This window comes from Desmodus rotundus, chromosome 4 (assembly GCF_022682495.2).
Source record: "Desmodus rotundus isolate HL8 chromosome 4, HLdesRot8A.1, whole genome shotgun sequence".
NCBI classification, from domain to species: domain Eukaryota; kingdom Metazoa; phylum Chordata; class Mammalia; order Chiroptera; family Phyllostomidae; genus Desmodus; species Desmodus rotundus.
The window spans coordinates 32,642,428-32,666,070 of NC_071390.1; the positions used below are offsets into that span (position 1 = coordinate 32,642,428).

The 23,643-nt window shown below is 40.9% G+C and overlaps 1 protein-coding gene across 2 annotated transcripts in view; it reads right to left on the reverse strand.

Annotated features, from left to right (window-relative positions):
• The window catches only part of A1CF (APOBEC1 complementation factor), a 75,249-nt gene that overhangs the window by 15,828 nt on the left and 35,778 nt on the right, over positions 1–23,643 (reverse strand). For both annotated transcript variants that reach the window (XM_024563425.3, XM_024563423.3), the window contains exons 3-7: positions 18,753–18,887; positions 16,839–16,969; positions 11,097–11,335; positions 5,518–5,682; positions 1,419–1,516 (exon numbers count right to left, since the gene is read on the reverse strand). In XM_024563425.3, coding sequence (XP_024419193.1) covers positions 1,419–1,516; positions 5,518–5,682; positions 11,097–11,335; positions 16,839–16,969; positions 18,753–18,887 — 768 coding nt within the window. The remainder of the gene's footprint in view (positions 1–1,418; positions 1,517–5,517; positions 5,683–11,096; positions 11,336–16,838; positions 16,970–18,752; positions 18,888–23,643) is intronic.

Genomic DNA, 23,643 nt, shown 5'->3' on the forward strand with positions numbered 1-23,643 from the left:
GATTAAACACTGAGAGAGTGAATACAGCTGGTATTCAACTATGTTGTATTACCATTGATGTAATTAGAAGAAATGGAGTATTGAAGGAATCAAGTGAATGGGATATATTATTCTTTATATCAGTCCTTTCTTGAAGAAGATGAGAAACCAGAATAGGTTTCTGCTTATAGGCACCCATATCAAGAGATGTTTGTAATAAAACGATTGCATTCTGCAAAGTCAGGTTTCTTATTATAATGGATTTTGTTTGGGGTCCTCTGACACCCCAACAGTGTTTTAATCTCAGCTTTGTATTTTAGTTAGTTGGTTTAGACCTTTAAAAGAGCTAAGACAATATCTCATTGATCTGTATAGCCCAAGCCCAGAAAAATTTCCTGTACATTTATACACTTTCATAATGTTTATAGGGTATATGAAGAATTATATCCAAAGCTTAATTTGTCAGTTTTCTCTTCAAATAGGCTTTCCTTCCTGGCTTCCCTAACAGTGTTACCCTAGTTTCCCATATTAAAAACCTATAATCCTATAATGACTCATCCTTTTTCCTCACCCCTATAGCCAGTCAGTTCCTGGGCCCTTTGAATTGACCCCTTACCCCATGTAGAGCTACATGGGGTAACGTAAGAAAGTCCTACGTAGAGCTTTCTTCTACATTCCATTTCCGCCCTAGTTCAAGCCCTATTTCTTCCCATTTGGGTGACTGCAGTAACTTTTTAACTAGTTCCAATTACATCTCTCTTCCTACTCTGTAAAATTTCAACTCTTAGTGAGTCCATCTCCTTAAATTATAAATATGATCCTTAGTTTACTGCACAAAAACTTCAGCCTTATGTTATTGAACAGGTTAATTATAAATATCCATGTGCGTACTCAGGAGACTTCATAGTTCCTAAGCAAACTTACTTTCGATTTTCCCATACCACATTATAGTGAAGTACAATTATAATATTTAGTTTATACTTAATAATAATATTGAATCTAGTTTAACTGCATAATATATGTATCCATTGTTATAAAAAACCTAGCTATAAGCATATATATAGCTTTAAACATTGGGAAAAATTTGAATAGTACTTGGATGTACCATGAAAATCTGGATGTACTTGACCAAAGATCACTAGTTCTCTCACAGAGACCTGTTCTGTACAATCCTCTCTCCTTCAGGTTTCCTGTTACTTCTCCAGCCCCTTGTCCTTTTGACTCCAGGAATGCCATGGGCCCTAGGTTGGACAAAGGGGCCACGTGTCCATTGTTACTTTCCATCATTTTTCTTTTGTTCATCTTAAATGGACTGAGGCAGCCACGTCAGTGATGAAGAAAGCCTGAATGGGGTAGACTTGCAGGATTGTTCTTTTAACAGAATTTCCACACCAAACTTAGGTGGGATCTGTACATATATTTGCTTTGTCCTACCTTACCTTCCCATTTAAAGCTTTCATAGCCTCCATTGCATCTTCTCGGTTACCGAAGTGCACAAAAGCATAGTCTCGGATTTTTTTCACCCTCTCCACAGCACCTGTAAACGGAGTGACAGCACTATTATTAAAATGCTGTTCAAGTGTATTGTTGATTACTCAGTTTAAAAAATAAACTTTTGCCTAGAGTGAAGTTAAGATGGAAACTTATTTAACACGAACTTGTTAGCAGTTTAGCATGACATGATCCAAATGGGTTTACTCACTTGAGGGCAACTTGAGAGACCAGGTTCTCTTTTCCTTTGCTTAGTTTCTAGAGACAGTAAAGCATGCGACCCTGCGCCAGGGATACCCAGGAGAAGGCACAGGCTCTCCTTTCTTCCGCCCCCATCAAAGTTCAGTTATCCTCTTAGATCCAAGGCCACAGAGCAATTAGAGTTTCCTACTCTACCACATGGTTCAATAGTTATGAACTGTCTTCCTTTGGAATGATGATAATGCTGTAATGTAAGGATAATTTTAAAACATTACAGTCCTTCTCTCTCCCCTTGGCATTCAACCCTTGACTTCTTATGACAATGTTTATACAGAGCATAATGGTCTTGGCAAGCTGAGAAAATAAATAATGTCCGAGACCATGAAGCATGGGACATGTATTTAACTGAATTCCAGCGTGGTCTCGTTATTCCTTCAGTGTCAGGTGGGCTAATTCTCCTGACTCTACCCCATGGCTTGTTTTGGTAATTGAGAAGCAACAGGTGGGCCATGAGGACCTTTACCCTTCTCGTCTTTGCTGCATTTATTCTTCGGTGGCATCCTCCATCTCTCCTGGGCTGTGAGCACCCTGAGAACAGGGGCTGCTTCGGAGGCGCCTTGATCCAGTCTCCACCCAGTTCCTAACTAGAGCGGCATGCACAGGGCTGCTCAGTGAATGTGTGTATCATCAGTCAATCCACACTCCAGCCTCCATCATCCACATTAGTGGGGTGACCTTTCAGGTGATAATGATTAAGATGTTCTAAAATTCATCTTGTAGATGTTGAAGTTGGCATGCAGTTTTGAGCAACAGTGTCCACCCACACCTGATTTTGGACATTTTGATATATGAAATTTAGCCTCATAAAACAGGCAAATGAGAAAGTGGGAGTTGGTGTCATAAAAGCTGTTTTTCTCTACAATAATGTTCACCACAGGGCTTATTTTAATGTATTCCTTCTTTAGTGTATAGGAATTTGTTTACTGATTGATCAACATTTGGCAGGAAGTGAGGCAGTAAAATATCAGTGGTAATCCATCAGCCACGATGAAAAAGACTTTCTGAATCTCTGAAATCATAACTTGAAAAATATTACTTTGTTCATTATCAGTTTGCCAGCAGACATCAGACACCTGAAGAGAAACACACCTGCAGTCCAAAGGGACGATTATCAGAGTCTCAAAGTGAAGTCCTCAGACCAGCAAAAAGAGCCTCAGCCTGGAACTTCATAGAAATGCAGATGCTTGGGCTTGTCCACCCCCACCTTAGTGAATCAACAACTCTGGGGGCAGGGCTAGCAGTCTGTTTTAACAAGCCCTTCAGGTGATTCTGATGCTGAACTGTTTTAGGGAAATCAGATTCTGTAGAATACCTACAATTAGAATTTCAGCAGATACCCTTAGGCTACAAAGGAGAAGAACATACATTTTTTTGGCCCCAGTTTCTGCTCTGTCATTAATTTTTCTGAGTGGCATTGTACTATTTTCAGGTTATTCAGGGTTAAAATAATGTATGGTCAAATGTTTGCCAGGGGTGCTCTGATTCCTCCGAGGGATCTAAGCACATCTTTTCCACTAGAAAAATAAGCTAGTTGGCTCTTTTTCTTTCCAATACAGCAGGTGTCTGCTATTCATCCACCCTCTGTAATTCATTTATTATTTTCATATAATGAATGGGGCCTGGGCATGTGTTTCTCTTCAACATGCAGATGGGAAAGCTGATAACCAGTAACTATGAAAGGAAGCAGCCTTTTAGTAGTTTCTCACTCCAGCCCTTTCCAAAAAAGGTAATGTTTTAAGTATATAAAAATAAGAAGTATTATTCACTCTGGGAAAGTAGAAAAGTCAACACAAAGTCGGGGAGAGGTGGTGAGAAAGCATTATTTACACACACGTCAGTTCAGTTCCTGTCCCTACAACTGCATCAACTTCCAGATGTCTCCTAAACAGGAGTCTTCTCTGCACCCCAAGGGTAGACTGTCCTTCCTATTATTCTTCTGGAGCATCTTAAACTCCTTTCACATGCATATCATGCTTGTTAGCTCCTCCCACAGGGGCTGGCCTATAGGAGCTACAAAAGCAATGACGGTTAAAGGAGTGAGTGAATGGAGTAAGGATGGGGCATGAGGGTCAAAGGGTTGTTAGGAACAAGCTCTTAACCAGACCTAGATTCAAATTTGATATATGCCCCTCGTTAGCTGTATGATCCAGGGCAAGTTAATTAACTGCTTTGGGTCCTAGCTTTCTAATCTAGAAGATAATCTAAGTAATATAGTGACCTGCATCGCAGGGCTGTTGTGAAGGATAAATTACACGTGCTGTGCAAGTGCCCCCCGCGATGCCTGGCACACAGTGAGGCAGTCAGTCGTTGGCAGTCTCTGCGTTAGTTATGCATTTCTAGCTAGTGGCATGGAACCACCCCATATACTAACATGCAGGAAGGCAGAGCTCCTGAAGTCTGGAAATAGCAAATCTCTGGTGAGTTTTTAGAAAGGGAGAAATGACATTCTTACTAATTTTGTTTAGAACAAATTAACTTATCCCGTTAGACCTGACACAGCACGCAGAGTTGGAAACAGGCGGCATGACTCTGTGAAGTGAATCTTCTGAGGCAGTTTTAACATGATGGCTCCGTGGCCCATGTTTAGTAGCCACCTGGGGAATTACTGCCTGGACCCAGAAAAATTCTCATTCATGGAAAGGTGCTACCACAGCGATAAACGTAGGCTGGAGTGTGTTCCAAGACACACTAATCCCACAAGATGGTCTGCCAAAAAATGAGATTCACGGTCCAGATATTTGGGAAGTCCAGCGTCCTTCATTTCTTCTTTCGGAGACTGTCAAAGTCTATTAAATGTTAAGGACTGTGATAAGTCCCACTCCAGAAAAAATCTGTGGAATTTTGTTGAATCAGGTGTTTACAAACTTATTTGACTATGGGCCCCTTTAAGCAGTAACAAACTGCTAACAGTTTGTAGAAATGATGTTCTTCAGAACTGGCTTTGGGAAACGCTTGTTTGGACATTGTATCTTGAAATGCTCCACCTGTCATTGTGTTGTAGCTCCTGCATGAGGAAAAGAGATGGGAGTCTACCTTAGGGCTTCAGGGTGATATGGAAAAGTGTGGACACGATGAGCAGCGACTAATTATCCCCCTCCAACTTCCCTCTGTTCCTTTCCCTTCCTCTTCATCCAGATGAGCTTCCTAGAATTAATTGTCTCCTGCTTACTTATGTACTTGGAGTCACAATCATGTTCCATGAGAACAGTGGTTCCCAAAGGGGGCACTTTTGCTCTCTATGATAAAGTTGGCAATGTCTGGAGACAGTTTTGATTATTCCATCTTGGGGGTTGCTACTGGAACGTAGTGGACAAAGGCCTGGATGCTGTTAAATACCCTATAATGCACAGGACAGACCTCCACAACCAAAAGTTATCTTGTCCCAAATGTCAAGAATACTTAAGGTGACAAACCATGTACTAGTCTGTAGATATGGCCACATATTCCTTAGCACAATACATATTTATTGAGCATCTACTATGCCCCAGGCACAGAGACAGGGGCTGAAGACACAATAAGAACAAAAGAAAATCATGAAATGTATAGTCTAGTGAAGGAAATATGTATTCATTAAGTAATCACACAGATAAAAGTAAAATTATAATATTGATAAATACAGGACCACATGTCCCTATTTTCTAATCAAAAGGTGGGAGTATAGTTTTTACAGTTTGCATGCAATTAGGAGAATGATAACTGAAAGACACCCTATTTAAAGTTATGAAAGTCACCCTAAGTGTTTTTCAAGTCCATTTGGACACAATAATCTTCTGTGCTATGTCTCACCTGGTTTAATATTGTTGAATTCTTTTTCAATCATTTCTTCAGAGGTAGACAGCATCAGGTTTCTGACATAAAGGATTTTCACTGAAGACATTGTGTCTTCATCAACTTCTACTTCTGGTTCTGCCCAGTCTACTGCAATAGGGTGTCCCCATAGTTGAATTCTTCCTGTTGAAAAGAATCGCAAGTATGGTTAATTCAGTAGAAATCAGGACATTATCTCAGTTCTGACTGAGATAATGTCTGTTCTGGCCTTTTAAATTGAGCTGATCTTAGAGGTCTTCATTGAACAAGAAGAGCAATATTAAAAGAAGTGATTATTGACTTTAAGAGACATTCCAAATAAATGTAGGAGCTGGCTAGAGGGAACTTCTATATGGAGAGGGGCTTATTATGATGACCATGTATAAAGGGAACTAGGATGTGGTTTGAAACCAGACAGAAATGAGGCAGCAATGGGCATGTTCAGGTCTTAGAGCAGCTCCTACAGGACGAAGGTAGTCGCTGGAGGTGAGAAGGCAAAGGAGAGAAAGGAAAATAATGGAACTAGGGCCCACACATCAAGCCTGACTTCACAAAGCATTAGAAGGGTCACTAGGAAATATTTCTGCTGCTGTTGGAATCCGTGTGGCCGGGTGGCACCACTGAGCTGTCCAAAAAATGGTGCGTAGGCACGGTGGGTTGGGCCCAGGCTCACCTAGTTTGTTCTCTATTTCACTTGGTCAGGGCTCCGAACCACTGACTTCCCTCCTAGTTCTCTTTCTTTCAGAACACGCACAGCTTGGGAATCCAGAGAAAGACAAGTTTTTAATCCAAATTAAGAAGCCAAAGAGCAATGGAAAAGTCTATGATGAGAAACTGAATTCTTCCTAAAAGATTAGTTGTTATCCGTGGCCACATCTATTTTTGTGTTCCTAAAAACTGCAGTTTACTGCGTGCCGTGCACCGCGCTCTCTGTTTCCCACGTGCCGTCTCAAGGCCACTCTGTGGGGAGGGGAACGCCCTTCTCAATTTTATAGAAGAGGAAATGAGCTTTCAAGGGGATAGCTTGCCCAGACTTATTTCACTTCCCCGCCGCTTCTGTTATTTATTACCCAGCCTCTGTCGCCCCCTCCTCATCAGCATGGATCCATGTAGAAACGAAGAGAGGAGTGTAGGGGTCAGGGGTCAGCTCAATTTCAAATCTGATCAAAAATCTTGTTTGTTTTATATAGTTATGGAACAAGCTATATCCTGGAAACAATAGGAAGCCCAAGGGAACAAAATTAAAAATTCTCAGTTTTGGTAAAGATTTTGTGTTTAATTAGTACATATGGGAGGCAGTTATTTTCAATCAAAATGCATCTTTTTATTCTTTGAAAAGTAGTCAGTGAAAGCCGTGGTGGCATTGGCATTCTAAAACCTCCAAGATAGATTCATTGTAATGAATTAGCTGATCCTAGAGACCCCGGCCCTTACTACCCAAGCTGGCTAGGTGCCTTGTTCTGCTTCCCATAGAATAATTTTTTTTTTATTACTTTCTTCCTTCACTTCCCTCCTCTTCCCTTCTACTCCTTCCCTTCCTTAACCTTCCATTCCTTGGGCTTTCCTTCCCTTCCTGTTCCAGGCTTTACATAGACTTTGCTGTTTGCATTATCCCAGGATTCCTAGGGCTCCCAGGTTACTCTGGTTTCTGTAGCCCCGTGGTCCTCAGCCTTGGAAGTGCGCTAAAAAATACTGAAACCTGGTTCCACTCAGTGGTGTGCTGGATCCAGTTCCTCCCTACTTACAATAATAGACTGTTACATTTTCAGAATTGTGTGAGACAGGTGATATCACTTTGGTAGCTTGAAATCAGCCACTGTGGGAGTGTTAATACCATGGAAATCAGCAAGTCAGGTCTTTTGGTTTTCTCCTGGGAGTTGGCTGTTAAAGATTTACCGGCTCATCACTGACCCTTGGACTCTCCTGCCCAATTCTGATATAAGTGGTCTGGGCCTCAGGACTCTTATAAGCACCTCAGTTCACTCTGACATGCAGACAAGGTTGAGAACCACTGTTGCGCACACTGGCTTTTGCCTTCCCAGACTGGGACCGTGGTTAAGTCGTCCATGAGCCTGAAGATCTGTAAAAGGCTAAAATGGACAGAGGGGAGAGGACGTATGGGAAGCAGTGATTTCCATAAACATCCCTGTGGAAGTCGGTGCTGCAGAGTGATTTGGGAACACAGGCTTTTAAATCTGGCAAGTTCAAATATCAGATCCGTGGTCCTGGCTAGGAAGCTTAAACTCTCTAAGCATCAATTTCCTCATTTGTGAAACTGGGATAATAAAAGTACTTCCTTATTAGGGTTGTTGTGAAGACAACAAAGGAAGATAGTGCATATAAATGACTTAATTTGTCACTTTTAAATGATAATTCAGTTATATATATTCATGTATGTATAGTTGCCTTAGAATATGTACTCTGAGTCCAACAGTTGGGTATCATTTTTTTAGAATCTCCCATGTTATTTAGAAGAGAGCAAGGGATGTTGTAGATGCTCAATAAATGTTTCCATACTGAGTGGTCCCAAAGTGGTCCTATTTACCTCCCTTGAAGGTGCATGTCCAGTATTAGTTGATAGATTTAGCAATGGATTAACAAATTTGGCTGCACAATAGAATCATATGGAAAACTTAAAACGCCAGAGCCCAGACTCCATAACCCAAAGAAGCAGGTTCACTTGATTAGAGGTTGATTCGGGTACTGACATTGTTTAAAAACCTCCCCAGTGTTTCCAATTTGCAGCGCACGATAGGCAATCACTGCTTCAGACTTGTGGTCTCAGGAGCAGCAGCTTCCCGGGAACTTGCTGTAAGTGTAAATGATCAGACCCCACACCAGACCTGCTGAATTGGGAATGCGGGTGGTGAGCTCCTCCATCTGCTGTAGCAAGCCCTCCACGCGATTCTGATGTAGGCTGACCCCTGTGAGAGCTTCTTCATGAGCATCCTTAGTATTCTGTGATAATCTGAGTAGAATGCAACAACTTTGCTCTGTACCTATCTCAGCAAAGATGCTCTTGCCAAATGAGAGCTGCTACTGTTAGCAGGAGGTAGGTGGTTGGGGAGCCAGTATACCCCTGTAGCCCACAATTACCTCTCTCTCCTTGTCTGGGTCAATTCAGAGGGAAAAGCTTCTTGTAGGCCTTGCTTATCATGTTCCTTAAGGACCTCTTTATTCTTTAAAACTAGGCTGTCCAGAAATCCTTTGTTGTTGAATGTACGGTGGGGTAATAGGTAGAATGTCCACATGGATAATAGATGTTACTCTCAGGCCTCACTAGAAATGAAACCGCTTGCTGAGGCTGGCTTATTCACCACTGGGCCTCATCTTGGTAATCTGCTGATGAGGCAGGCTGACTAAAATCCAGCTGAATGAAACTCAGCTCAGCTGAGGCCCATATAAAGGCCACGGGCAAGGGGTGCTGCCTGGGTCAGGATGAAGATGCCTAGCAGATGGGGAGAGTGAGGCAGCGTCCATACTCCTGGATTCTGGAAGGAGACTGCAGAGGGAAAAGTTGAGACCTTGGGTGGAAGCATAATGAAGTGCTTGAGAATTTCTGAAGCCCAGCAGCTCAGCTCTGCCCAGCCTCGTCCACTCAAGTCAGGTAAAGACAGAAGCTCTTTCTAGGCGGGGGTCAATATGCTGTATTGTTTTTGAAGAGAGGGGAAGCTGATGAGAAGTTCTGATTCTCTAGGAACACTGGTTGTCTGCCCCCTTTCCCACATTCTGGACTCTCTTCCTCCTCCAACCCCAGAATCATTGCACATGTCTCCCGTTACAGGCAGTGAAGGAAGAGAGTGGTTCATGGGGGTTGGAACAGGGCGGCTGGTTTCTCAAGGAAGTGGGGGCTGAGCTGGGGCTTTGAGCATCATTAGTCGGCGGTGGGGGGGGGAAGGGGATACAGCCTTAGGAATAGAGGAGACAAAAAAATAGCATGGTGTTGCCTAGGACACTGAGGGGTTCATCCTGATAGAAAGGGGTTTTATTGGGAAAGAGAAGTCAGAAAATATGGTTATAAAGGACTAGGGCAGCGAATGGAAAGCCTTGAGTGGCAGGTCAGAGGTTTACTCCTTATCCCATATGCAGCAAGGAGTTGGTGGATACTTTTGAACTGATGAGAGAGTGGCACCATTTAACCTATCAACAGATAGAGATGGAATTCCTACTATTTGCAAGAACTCGTTGAAAGGATGATGTGATATTTGGGGAAAACTAATCTCAGTAATGTCGAGGATGGAGTAGGCAAAGGTTGGGGTGCATCCCAGGGAGAGCAGAACTGGGAGAATAATTAGGAGATCTTGAAAAAATAGTCTAAGGGGAGGAAGTGTCTGTGTTAGATTATAGTAGTGTCCTGAGAACAGGACGGCAATGAGGGCCTTTTCCATGGCAGAATCGTTAGTGCTGACGAAGAGAGGAGTTGAAGAGGATGGTCACTGAAAGGTTAGCTGTGCCCAGGAGGGTATTATGTGGCTGTGAGGCAGCTCACTTGACTAAACAGTAAATGGGAGCTTCGACATTAAATTTATGCTCCTCCCCAACAGACTCAGCAAGTCGGGGGCTATCTCATATATATATTTTTTTACTTTAGCTGCCTTTATGAAAATATTGTTAAAGTCTTTTTTTCCAAACTCAGAAGCCATTTTCCAGTTTTGAAAATATGTAGTGGGCTAATTGGTCTGTTTTGTCTTTAAGAATATGTACAAGGGTAAATCCAGACGTTTTTGTTGTTTTGTTTTCAGTGCTGGGGGCTCTCCCTTAATAATCATGAAAAGAGTTGATTCAGGTGTGTCCAGTCTGTAATTATGGAAATCCTCTTATTCTTACAGTAATTCACTTTCATACCTTACTTTATGTAAGTTTTAGCAACTATTTTCAGAGTGAAGACTTTCAACAGTTTTTCCTAAGTCGCTCTGACGGAGGGAGTCTTGGTGTGGAGTTTTTTGAATTTAGGAATTGATGGATATTGCCCAGAAGGGACCTTCCCTGGGGCTGCAGCACCTAACAAGGGTGCCTTTCTACAGAGAGCCATTATTTCTGTGTCTCCCCCCCCCCCCATTATGCAGAAGTTACTAGATACTAGGGCGTCATGATAAAAGTATCTCACTTAATTGTCTTTCGGATAATATATCTTTTGAAGATTTATTATTTCTACATTGTAATGGATAACATACCCTATTTCTAATAAACTGGATAACAAAGTCTCTATATAAAAATAATTTGGTTCATATATTTAATTTTAAGAAAATTCTTTAAGTATTCATGATAGGATTGCCAGTGCTTAAAGTTCTAAATTTCTCCAATGCATGCAAATTAGACTTAATGCATAGAATGAGCATCGTTTCAGAGCCTAGTCTGTGAAGACTTTAGGAGATGTAATTTATTCTGAGATAGATAAGGATAAAGAGTTTAAAAAATAACATAAGCAAAGATATAGAACAACACCACCACCCAACAGGACATCAGCAAGCATTTGGTTTCTTTGCTGAGGTGCACAGCAGCCTGAGGCAGGCAGGGTCAGGTGGGGGAGACTCAGTTTTGATCAGGGGGCTGCTGACCTGGTAGAAGCTTCCTCCGGGCCATGGCGGCTGCCCGATGAGTCTGGTATTCCACGAAGGCAAAGCCTCGGTTTTTGCTTTTATCTGCAGCACTTGGGTAGACAATGACGTCAACAACTCCTTCGGTTACCTTCTTCATCTCTGATAAGATTTCTTCCCTCTTTTTGGTTTTTGGAATTCCCCCCACAAACAATCGACAGTTATCCACGCTGGCACAAACCCCTAAAAGTCGCCCATTTCTGCAAAAAGAGCAGAGCTTTGATTGGTGAGAATCCATGTGTGATGAAGGTTCAAAACAGAAGTTGAAGTATATAGTATGACCCTATACCTGAAATGGCTTATAGATGTGGGGTGTTTGATCCTTATAGTGATTAAACTAGTTTTGGAAAGCAGTAGCTGCTTTGAGAAATTGGAAAATATGTCAGCATTTGCTCTATAATTTTAAAGAAAAAAAGGTATTTGAAGCTGAGTAGCATCAGCTGTCTTTAGAGTAGATGTGGATTCGCCAGTTGTCAATTCTCACCCTCCCTAAAATACCCCCAGTACCAAGGCCTTTATTCCTGCCCACAGTACAGGTGCCTGGCTGGCCCTGGAGGTATTTGAGTTTGCAGCCCCTGTTGCTCCCTTTCTTTTCCATCCAAATTGGGGAGCCAGTCAGACATAATTGCTATTAAAAATAGTCCCTTATGCTTGAACAGGTTTTTGCATATTGTCTTACTTGGCCCTTACAGGGCACCTGGAGGTAGGTGGAGGTGTTATTTCCATTTTACACCTGAAGAACTTGAGACTCCAGGAAATTAAGTGACTTGCCGGATTCTCAGTTCAGTTTCTGTTTCTTCCACTGAACAGTGTTGCTTAATAGCAAGTTGAAGTACACCTTCCTTGGCAGAGTGTAGATTGATTAAACTTTTCTGGGAAACATTTGGCAGAATGTACCCAAACTCTTAAGTGTGCATAACCTTTGACCAAATAATGCCCCTTATGAAAGTGCCGAAAAAAATAAAAAGAAAGTGACCTTAGGAAACAGACAAGCACCAAGTATTATGTATAAGGTTATTCATCATTGTTATTTAAAAGAGCTTGCCTCCAAATGGGAAATGAGCAAACTGAGCAAAACATACGGGGCTAGTTTAATGTATCTCAATCGAAATGTTACTGACTTGGGGCTTGATGTTTCCTCACTGTGTAGCAAAGTATATTTGTCACCCTCATTCATTCTCGCCCACCAAATGCCAGCAGCTCCCCGTTAGGTCATTGGAAAATGACTCCTCACTTTTCTAGATGTTCCCTGTTGTGAACAATTTGCTGCTGGCTGAGAATCACTAGTTAACAAAAGACAGGCATTCATAGCAGTCTGTACTATGTGCCGCAATCACAGAACACTGTATTGCAGAAGCATATTTACTGGTTAAATAAAAGCAGTTCACAATATGCTGCTGGGTTAAAAAAAAGGCTATAAAATAAGTGTGTGAGGAGGCCGTTTTGATTACAACTATACAGAAAATCTAGAAAGAAAGACAATAAAAGTTAACAGTGATTATCTTTGGGCAATGGAGTTAGGAATGGTTTAACTTTTACTACTTTGTAGTTTGTGTGTGTGTGTGTGTGTGTGTGTGTGAGTTTTGTAATGACACAAAGTTATTAAAGTTGGATAAAATTCCCTTAACAGAAACTACTTGTGTGCCATGATATAAAATGCACGACCAGGTGAGTGGGAGACGGCTGGGCTTTTGGGACAAGTGGCTTTTGGATGTGTGTCAGGGGTTCTGAGCAGGGTTGGGCTACTGTCCTAGTTGCCTTCTATGCTTTCCGGAAGGACCAAGGACCATATCAGATCTGCGACAGGTCCATTTCCATTGCGCCAGGAATGTGCTGGTGGTTTGGGGTTTTTTTGTTTTTGTTTTTGTTTTTTTTTTTTTGAGGGGAAGGGAAAGGTTGATAAGGTAATCTTTCATTAAAAAAACTTCACTTAATAAATGCTCTATTCCTAGATATTATTTATTGAGACATTATTATTTTTGATAGTTAGGGGATGGTCAGGTGTCAGCTACCAGCAGGGGGAGCCCAGAGGCTCTATGTGCTGTTTTTCAATCTGTGTGGTTAGGCACCTTTCCCAGAAGTGCTTGGGGAAGAGAAGCCATCTCTCAAAAGCTGAGGGCACGACGTTAATGTCTCCAGAAGCCAGGCATTTAGATGATGCTCAGTGAATATTTTATGATGAGGAGGATGCTCTGACAATCGTGGGTCTTTTCTGGATAAGAACCTTATCTACAACCTGGTAAAAGCAAATCAAAGGTTATTGTCTTCTCTACAAGAAAGGTTCTCTCTCAGGCGGGCTCCACTGGCTGAAGGCAGAGTAGGAGCAGGTGAGGTGGCTCTGGGGTGTCTATTCTGCTATTTCATATTCCATTTACCCTATTCCTTCACCTTGCAACTAATATCCAACCTGAGCTTTGACTGGAGTTTTGCCACCAACTTCATCTAGAGGCTTTGTCATATTCCTCCCTCCTCCTTCATCACCGTCACCATCACTATCAGCAAACATTTACAGAACATAGGCTATTGTCAGCTTTACAGGTGTTATCTCATAACACACCCATGCTTTGGGTAGATTTTTATTTCTACTTAATAAAGATGCCAACATTCAGAGAACACTGTTCCTTATCAGTGACCATAGTGGATTGGTCTACAGTAGCCCCCCTTACCTGTGGTTTTACTTTGCATGGTCTCAGTTACCCACAGTCAACCACAGTTTGAAAATATTACATGGAAAATCCCAGAAATCAACAATTAATGAGTTTTAGATTGTGTGTCCTTCTGAAGTGTGTCCTTCTGAGTAGAGAGATGAAATCTCGTGCTGTCTCTCCTCATCCTGCCTGAATGTGAACCTACCCTTTGTCCAGCGTACCCACACTGTGTATGTGACTTACCTGTAGGTTAAATAATAGTGGTCCGAGTCAGAAAAACTGTTCTGTTACTTCTCTGCTTGTGTTCAAGTAACCTGTGTTTTACTTAATGAACCCCAAACCATTCATATAACTTTGATTATAGTATATTGTTAAAATTGTTTGATTTTATTATTGCTGTTACTTTCTTACTGGGCCTAATTTATAAATTTAGTTATGTATGTATAGGAAAAAATAGTGTGTATAGGGTTTGGTACTGTCTGTGATTTCAGGCATCCACTGGGGGCCTTGGAATGTACCCTCCACAAATAAGCAGGGTGTCTATTGTATTCATTATTTATACCCTGTCTATTGACAGACCCCAGTGGGTAACTGTGTGCTAAGTAGATACCATACTGATTCCATACATAGCCAGTTCTACATCCACTTAACTTAAAAACCACTTTGAGAATAACCCTTACTGTTTGGATGTCCAGGTTCTATGAAATCTAACAAAAGGGGCATCTTCTAATCCCTGAAACCACATAACTGTAACGTTAAATTTCTGTAATCCTTTCCAAAACACGTTACTATCCAGAGGGTCCCCAATTTATGATGGTTCAGCTTACAGTATTTTGACTTTATGATGATGGACAAACCATATTCATTCAGTAGAAACTGGCCGGGCTAAACTATGGTATTCAGTAGATTACATGCTTTTTCAACAAGTTACGATGGGTTTATTGGGACATAGTCCCCTAGTAAGTTGAAGAGCATCAGAATTTCATACAGTGGATGCTCAGAAAACATAGGTGCTCATGATAAAACTGATGCTGAATGAGGTCAAAGGATGTGTCCACGGGAACGTGCACTAGCGCAGAGTTCCCGATTCCTACTCCAAAGCCGCCTCTGCACACCAGACAGCTCTTCTGGATGCATGGAGGCGTGCGTTGCAGGAGAGCCTCCTTCATGTTTCCTCTCAGACTCTGTTCCAGAATCCAACCTTGAGACTGAATGGTGAGGCTACTAGTAGTTGCCAAATCCAACTAACCTTTCGGTGGCCAAGGGGTTCAAGAAAAATGACCCAATAACTGATTGAATTACAGAATTATAAGGATAATACATGAGTCTTCTGGGCCTCTAGAAGGTGACAGAAAAATAATGGTAGGAAATTCTCTCTCTCTGTATTCATCAATTTTAAGATTCCATCAATGTCAAGGTACCTATCTCTTTCAGAAAGGAAAATATATGTGAAAAACTATATCTGAGGATTGATGATATATACTAATATATAATACTGCTATTGATAATTTATTGACCTATTACTGTGTTTCAAACACTGGGCTAGACATTTAAAAAATGGTATCCCCACAATAAAACTTATGAAATAAGTATTATTGTCTCTACTTTGTAGGTGAGGAACTTGAGGCTCAAGGAGGTTAGGTTATTTGTTGGTGCTCCCGTACAGCCTGTCTAATGCCAAAGCTATGCCTCCCAGCTGCTGCACAAGGCTTTCCCCCAGCTAGCCCAGGGCTTCCTCTGAGAAGGGATTTGTGTCAGTGCCCTCTGCAAGTGAGGGTTTTAGAACATTGCAGTCCATGAAGTAGCCCTGTGACCAGTTATGAAAACCAGTTATCGATTGCATGGGGTCAGTTATGGCCTGGAAGCCTCTACTAGTCCCCTGGTTTGAAATGTTCTCTCTATTTGGCCGACCTCCACATGTATATTCCTGCCTTGACCTCTCTTGTGGCTCTGACACCATGCAGTCACCTCTTCACCATCTCCCCCAGGATGTGTCACATGCATCTCAAATGTAAACGCCCCAAATGGAGCTCTTCCTGTTTCCCGCTGTTCTCCTGGTTTCCTCCATCTCCAGGACACTGTCACACCCACAGATACTTGGACCAACATCCTAGGTCTCCTCCCTGATTCCTAATCACTCACACTCCCAACCCAATATTTAGCCCGTTTGATCTTTAGCCCGATGTATCCCAGACCTGACCCTTTTCACCACCTTCATTACTAACCACCCCCCCCCGAAGCCCCCCCCCCCCCGCCCCCATGCAAACACTGGCAAGTCTTGTTGAGATCAACACCACTGTGGCGGCCCTCTCTCTGGCTTCCCTCTTTGTTTCTAAAACAGCCAGAGTAATGTTTTAAAAAGCATAAAGCTCATTAAAACCCTGCTATGAGTTCCTCTTTTCATTAGAATGGAATCCAAATTCTTAAACGTGGAGTAGAAGGCTCTCCCACTGTATTGACGTCAGCCCTACCGAGTTGGCTTTTCTTCTGTCCCTCTAACACACCAGCCCTGTTCTCGGTTCCGAATCTCCGCACTTGCTCTTCCTTCTCTAGACTAACCTTTCTCCAGGTATGACTGTCGTGGCTGGTTCTTTTCATTCAAGCCTCAGGTGAAATAGCACTTTCCCGGGGAATATTTTCTCATATACACCGAGTTAGAGTATCCACCTTCTGCCACAACTTTACCCCACTTCCTGGTATTGTTTTTTCATTCTCTTATAAATAATCTGATACATCTATTTTCTCACTATGAGGACATGGAAGTATACACCTTGATATATTTCTAATATTTTAAGCTACACCTGGCACATATTTGTAAAATGAATAAATTAATAAATTTTGTTTCTTTAAACATTTTACAGGACTTAGTTTGGCACCAAATACAGTGGTATTAAACAAATATTTCATTAAACTGATTTTTCCCAAGGAAAAGAACTAACCTTTTTTATTTCTGGTTTTGCTGTCTTTTGCATATACTATATCAGATAAACTTGGTAGAAGAATAGATACAGGTGTATTGTCTGATTCGCTTTTGTCTAGAAGAGGCGGATCTTACCTGATTTCATAATTATTAAGTTGCTTGATTGCATTCTTGGCTTCCTGTTTATTTGAGAATGTTACAAAGGCATACCCTCTATTGTTGCCATTGAAATCCATCATCATTCTCATTTCATAAATTTTACCAATCTGTAAGTGATAGAAAAAGAAAAATTCATATTTCTGCATTTGTACTTCCAAATGAACACACACACACGTGCACACAATGTTTTCTGGAGTCTGTCACCACCATATTTGACATTTGTGTCCCTGGTGAAATGGTTTGCATACTTTCATGCTGGGTTCAGGCCCATTATTTGACTCATGGGCAAAGTCAAGTTAAAAAAATTTTTGTATAAATGGCATTTCAGCCTAAGTTAACAGTGTTTTTGACAGAGCAAGGCAAATGACCTTTCACCGCAAAACTATCTGGGGATTTATACAGTGCTCTAGGGACCTGAAAACACATTTGTCATCAGGAGTACAATTTCTTGATAGATTTGTCCTTTCCCTTTCCACGGGCCTCTGAAGTAGCCTTAGTTTTATCTTCACTTGGTAATACTCTGGTATTTAAAGAAAAACGAGGAACACTAATTTGGAATCTTGCTAAATCTTTCTAGCTGCCTTTTCCCCGCCATGCCATTGAAGGGAATACAGAGCATGTGTTTCAGAGGATGATCTGGAGAGCCCTGTTATTTTCTCAATCTGTAGGCTAAAGGCAAACGCTGGTCTTAATACAACGGGCCCAGGGCCAGCACTTCCCCCACAGAAAGGTACTCCTCACTAACCTCTGGCTATAGCTACTCTGTTTACTTGTATACTACTCCATCCTGGCACTCCAAATGCTCTCCAGAAATACAGACTCAGCAATTCATTATTGCTGGCTGCTATAACAAGGGTGACCCAAATAGATATGAGGAGCACATGCGGTAAGAAGAGGCATCGTTAAGCCTACACTATTACCATACTGGTTGGTTACCCCTCATCTCATCCCCCCCCAGCCCACCCAAAGGTATTCAGTGAGGGACAGCAATTGTTTTCTGGGCTCATTAGGAAAGAGTTCAAGCATATTGCAGCTCTGTGTTTCAGGTGGCTCTTGGTGCTCATTTTCAGGTTCACTATAAGGTTCTTACAGGATTAAGTCCTCATAAATTGCCCACCTGCTAAGTGGGATTGTGTGTATAAAATTAGGAGCAGTTCTGAGTCTGACACACACACACACACACACGCTCAAATGATTTTGGCATTTAGAAAAAGAAATAGCTAAACTCCCATTTTTGCTAAATTTTTGAAGAATGCAGTTTTTAAATACCACGTGGCAACTTATTGAAAACAACAGTTAATTTTGTATTATGCCTGTAATGTGGGGTTTAGTGACAAAATATCATAAGGAATTAAAACTGAGGAAGTTTATAACTTAATAATTGTATAGTTACTCTGAGAACCTTCATAATTATAGAATTAATTTTGTGGATACATTAGGGCAGACCAGAAATTTGAACTTATAGAAAAACATTTCATTCTGGATGAATATGGATAGACACATGTTTGAGCTAAGACACATCTACCCATTCTTTTTAGGCAAAAATGTTGCACACACATTAAAATGTCAAGTTGGAGCACCAGCTCTTTCTGGACAGGTTGTTATCATGTTACTGTAAACTGATAGACTTTCAGTTTGTGGTGAGAGGGTGTGCCAGTGGAGACTGGGGCTGAGATATATGACCCAGATACATTTGAAAGTCATCAGTGATGACATCAGTAACAGGCTAATGAGCTGGGACCATCACTAACAGGTGGGAAGGTTTTCACCGCTTAAGGAATAGCAAGCAGAAGAGAAACCATCAGTGCCCAGGAAAAATGAGCATGAAAGCAAAGTGAAGCGAGCGCTACTTCTTCCTTGAAAGATAAGAAAATTTAAACTCGGACTCACCTTTTCACATAATGGTATAAGTTCATCCTCAAAAAGGTCTCGGGGAAGTTTTCCAATAAAAATTTCACAGCCCCTTTCTGGGGGTGCAGCATCCCAGCCAGGTGGGGGGCCACCATATTTTCTTTGTCCATTTTCCTGCAAATCCAAGGTAGGTCGTATGAGGGAGAGAAGAAAACAAGAGATCTTTAGCTCAAGTTTCTCAATTATTGTTCAGAATTGTTTCACAGTCAAATATATTTATCATTGGCAAATAACAGTTGACTGGTCAGAGGGTAAAAAACATAAAAGTCTCTTTTGTGTGGATTTTAATACCATGTTCTATGCTTCAGTAACTTACTTGAGATGAGCATAGGAAAGCTTATAAAGTATTGAAGAATATAAGGGGTTATTTTTTTTCTGTTGTCATTCAAAATCACTGGAGCCTGATCGTCAAAGGATCTGACTATAACTTTGACCCGCTCTGAAGGCTATATGGTGTGGTGAGTAGTGTTCTGGAGCTGGCTTCTTGGCTCTGTGACTCTCAAGCTGTGGGTCCTTGGACAAATGACTTCTCAGAACCTCAATTTTTCTCATATGCAAAGTGAGGATAATATCAGCTTTTGATTAAAGGAGATGATGCATCAGCTATGCATAGCACAGCTCTTGGCATGGGATATGTCTTTATTGGTTATTAATTCCCTTCTTGCCTCCCTGAATTTAGGTTGTTCCATATGCCAAGTAAGGCACCGCAAGACCCTAAATAGAGCCAATGTGAAGATCACCGTTGGAAGGAGTGGCTGGTTAACTTGGAGGGTAGCTAGTGAGGAACTTAAACCTATTCTCAAGGCCGACAAAATGGCGAGAGGTGTTTACTAGTATTGGATGTCTTGGTAGGTAATAATGCTGTTCTCTGTCCAAAGAAAATTAGCTTCTATTTTTTCCTTTGTCCTAACAAACGCTTGGTTAATTTAATGTCATTATTTGAGGAGGAATAGTAGGGGTGCTTCTCTGCAATGCCAACTATATTTTTCTGGATTTTAAAGATCTTAAAGTAACTCAGGGGCCCCAGAGTGAGTGGTAGGCCTAACCCGCCACTGCTGGTCTGCTGGGGAAATGTGAATCTGCTTCCCGCTTAGGCATCGCCAGGGCCCTTGTCATTGTACTTCTGTGATTTTTGAAGAAAGGAAACTATAAGGGACCAAATATCAGTAAGCACTGCTAATTTCTACAATTAACACTTTAAGAAGTTTTAATACTATAAAATGATACATGCTGGGGAAAAAAACCTTGGTAATAGTGTGTGAAGTAAAAAGAAAAATCCCCATATATATCATCCTACCCATCCATAGAAGTAGTTACTGTTAAAAATTTCACTACCTTTTCAAAGACTTTTTATGTGTATTTTAAAAAGACATGTTAGTTCTTTAAAACATTGTTTTGTGTAATAGTTGTTGGTTGAAATAAAAGTAAAGAAGCTTCTAGCTGCATTGATAAATTTTGTGTATACCAACTTGAGTCTTCCTCCATTATTCTATGTGTTAGCACAAGGCTTTTGGGATCACAGTATTTAAATGATGCCTGTGGTCGTGATCACTTTTTTAATCCTCATGGTGGATATTATGTTGGTTTAAATTTAAAAAAAATGTCAGAGGAGTCTTCTGCCTTGCCTTGATTACTTTTTGCTTTAACTGGCTGCATGTTTTTCATTTTACTAAATATTTAAATATTTGCCTCAAGATTTTTTGTATTTTTTGTCTTCCCCTATGTTTTTGTAGGATTGTCTAGTAGCAAAACTTTATTAGCACTGAGAAATCTAAGAAATAAACTCTTTCATGTTTTTATTTTAAAAAGTGAAGAACCCAGAGCTACGTTTCAACTAAGAATTCCCTGACAAGTGTAAGTTACATACTTCCAGAGACGAGGCAAAGATTGCATTTACTTACCTTCTAACAATTGCCTACATAGCCCTCACCGCCGCGCACCGTCTAACGCACAGACATCAGCGTGGGTGCTGCCACCGCAATTTTACCAACGGCAGAAGCCCAGAGAGATTTGAATGTACAATTTGCTGAGTCACCTGGTTGGGAACTGAAGTCAGGCAGTCTGGTGTCAGAGTCCCTTAGTTGCGTTTTGTTGCCTTGTTATATGGAAGCCTAAGCACTTAGAGATCTACACATTTCAATACTTATTTATGAAAAAAAGTTCATCATGCCATTAGACTGCAAACTCTGCTGCATTAAATCCTTTTTCAACTGCCAATCATTTTATTACACAGTTTTGGAGGGAGGAGGAGAGCAGCTCGTATCTGTTGCTTACAGACAGCCCTTATTTCTCTGGCCAAACTTGAGGCCACCTCTGGGTCGACTCAAACCGTGTGGTTGATGGTGATCCCTCTGGGGCCATTTTTGTGTGTGTATGTTATAAATGTCTAGACACATACTACTCAGTGTACTACTGGGGGGAAAAAGTTTAGAATGAATTTGGTAGTATTTTTACCCTCCAGGTTGAAGAAAGCAAATTTTCATCCCATAAAAGTGGCTATTTCAGAATTTCTGATTTGACAAGCTTTGGCTGACAGTTTAATAATAAGTAGGCAATGAGCGTATTGACATTTTGAAATTTTTTCTTCAACTTACTTTCTGCTACAATTGCTAAAAATGTCCAAGTACCCAAGTATTTTGTGCAAGTCATTCACATGTATAGGAGAATTCTTCTGCTTCTGAGCCAAAATGATTGGTCAGGAAATCTTATTCATGGTCTTTTTGTGGTTTCTATAAACCCTTAAAATAATTCCCCAAGAATATCTTTTGGGGTCACAAAAGGTCTGACTGGTGAGGAGATGCCACAGAGTTCACCCGGGAGGGGGACTGGCTTCAGGAACTGCCCCCCAGGCCTGGAATGCGCCCGTGGTGGAGAGCCAGGCCAAGTTCAGACGGGCACTGGGCATTAGTCATGGGGTCAGAATAGCTGTCCATTACTGGGAAAGGACAGTTGGGAGCTCGATTGTTGGTATTTTAGGCACTATTTTTTATAGTTGAGTTTAAAATAAAACCCAGTTATAACTGCTCTTTCCCCTCCTGGCTGAGGTCCTCCTCATGGAATGCATTCCCCCCAGGAACACAAATATATTAATAGTTCTGAGAGAAAGACTATAGGACTTTTTTTCCATGAGAGAATGTTCATTCAATTCTGGGAATTTTTAGTTTCCCAGTCAAAGACTTGGAAGCCATTCACTATCTCCAGTCACATGTGAAGAGGTGAAAATTTTCAACTATATAATTTAAACATCGAAGATCTAATTTTTAGATCTTTAATGAACTGAAGATAAATCCAGTAGCTGTACCTTAAATGTTGGATTCCAAGCCTATTCAGTAACTGTTTGCATGTGAAGAGTGTTTGGAAGTTCCTTCTGTCACAGATATTTTAAACCTTTGATGATAGAAACATAGTCTTTAAGGGATTGGGCATATCATCTTCTTGACCTTGAATAAAACCACACAACCTTTAACAAATGATTCTAAGCAGTAACTCTTAGCATGAAAGTTGAACAGACTGTAGTTCATTTTGGCCACCTGGAGTCTGCACTTTTTATACATCTGGGGAATCTGGGCAAAATAGCCTTCTCCTACAGGATTTTAAAAGGCCCCATACTTGCTTTTCCAGCTTCCCTTGCTCTGGGACAATCATAGTTATAAAGAAAAATTGAGTTTTGGTGCAGCATTGTAATGGTGCAGACTTGAGATTTGAGCATTCTGTGATGGTGGACGCATTTTCATGTCGTTCCAGGTTTGTGATAGTTCTTGGGTTCACTCCTAAAAGCCTGCCCTTAAATCTGGTCCTCCAAATCAAAAGTTTCTGTGAACCAATATTCTTTCACTAAACTCCTTTTCTGTTTAATCACCAAAAATTAGTTTCTACTTCATACACATACTAGTAACAGCAGCAGCAAAAAAAAAAAAAAAAAAAAAAAAAAGTCCTAGAACAGTCGCTGATTAAGTGGGGCATTGTGCTAAGTGCTTTACATGTATTAACACATTTAATCTTCTCAATAAAAGTACGTAGGTGATACTACTTACTTTCACTTTATAGATGAGGACTCCAAGGCACAGAATGTGTCCAGATTCACACAAGCAGTAAGTGACAAAGGCAGTCTTTTGAATCCTGAGCTCATGTTTGTAGTCATGACATTATTTTCCTTGTTTTCATTGGGTTGTCCAAAAAGTTTGTTTAGTTTTTCCATAAGGTGGCTCTAGTAGTGCTTAGGTGTCATTAACTTCATTCAAAACAATTTGATTGTATTGTGACAGCTGTCATATCAGCATGCATTTAAATAAAACATCAACTGGTGAATTTTTGTGTATCCATTTTATATTGAAGATCGAAAAAACGTGCAACATCTTTGGTGTATTATGTTTTATTATTTCAAGAAAGGTGAGAATGCAACTGAAATGCAATAAAAGATTTGTGCAGTGTATGGAGAAGGTGCTGTGACTGATGGAATGTGTCAAAAATGGTTTGCAAAGTTTCTTGGTCTTACTGACATTTTGGCCAAATAATTCTTTGCTGTGGGCTGTCTTATGCATTGGAAGATGTTGAGCAGCACCCCTGGCCTCTACCCACTAGAAGCCAATAGTGGGAGACAGCTGACACACTCAAAATATCCAAATCAATAAAGTTATTGGTGAAAATGAAAAATGTGTCTTTTATGGAAAAAACATAACAGACTTTTTGGCCAACCCAATATGCTCATTGTACAGATGAGGAAACTGAGTCCAGAGAAATCATGTGAGTTGTCTGAAGTCACACTGGCTTAATTTATTGCAGACAACACTAGGACAAAGGTCCTGTGATTCTTGATCTGGTAAACTGCATGCCATATATACCCTTCAAAAGTTATGATGACTTTTCACAC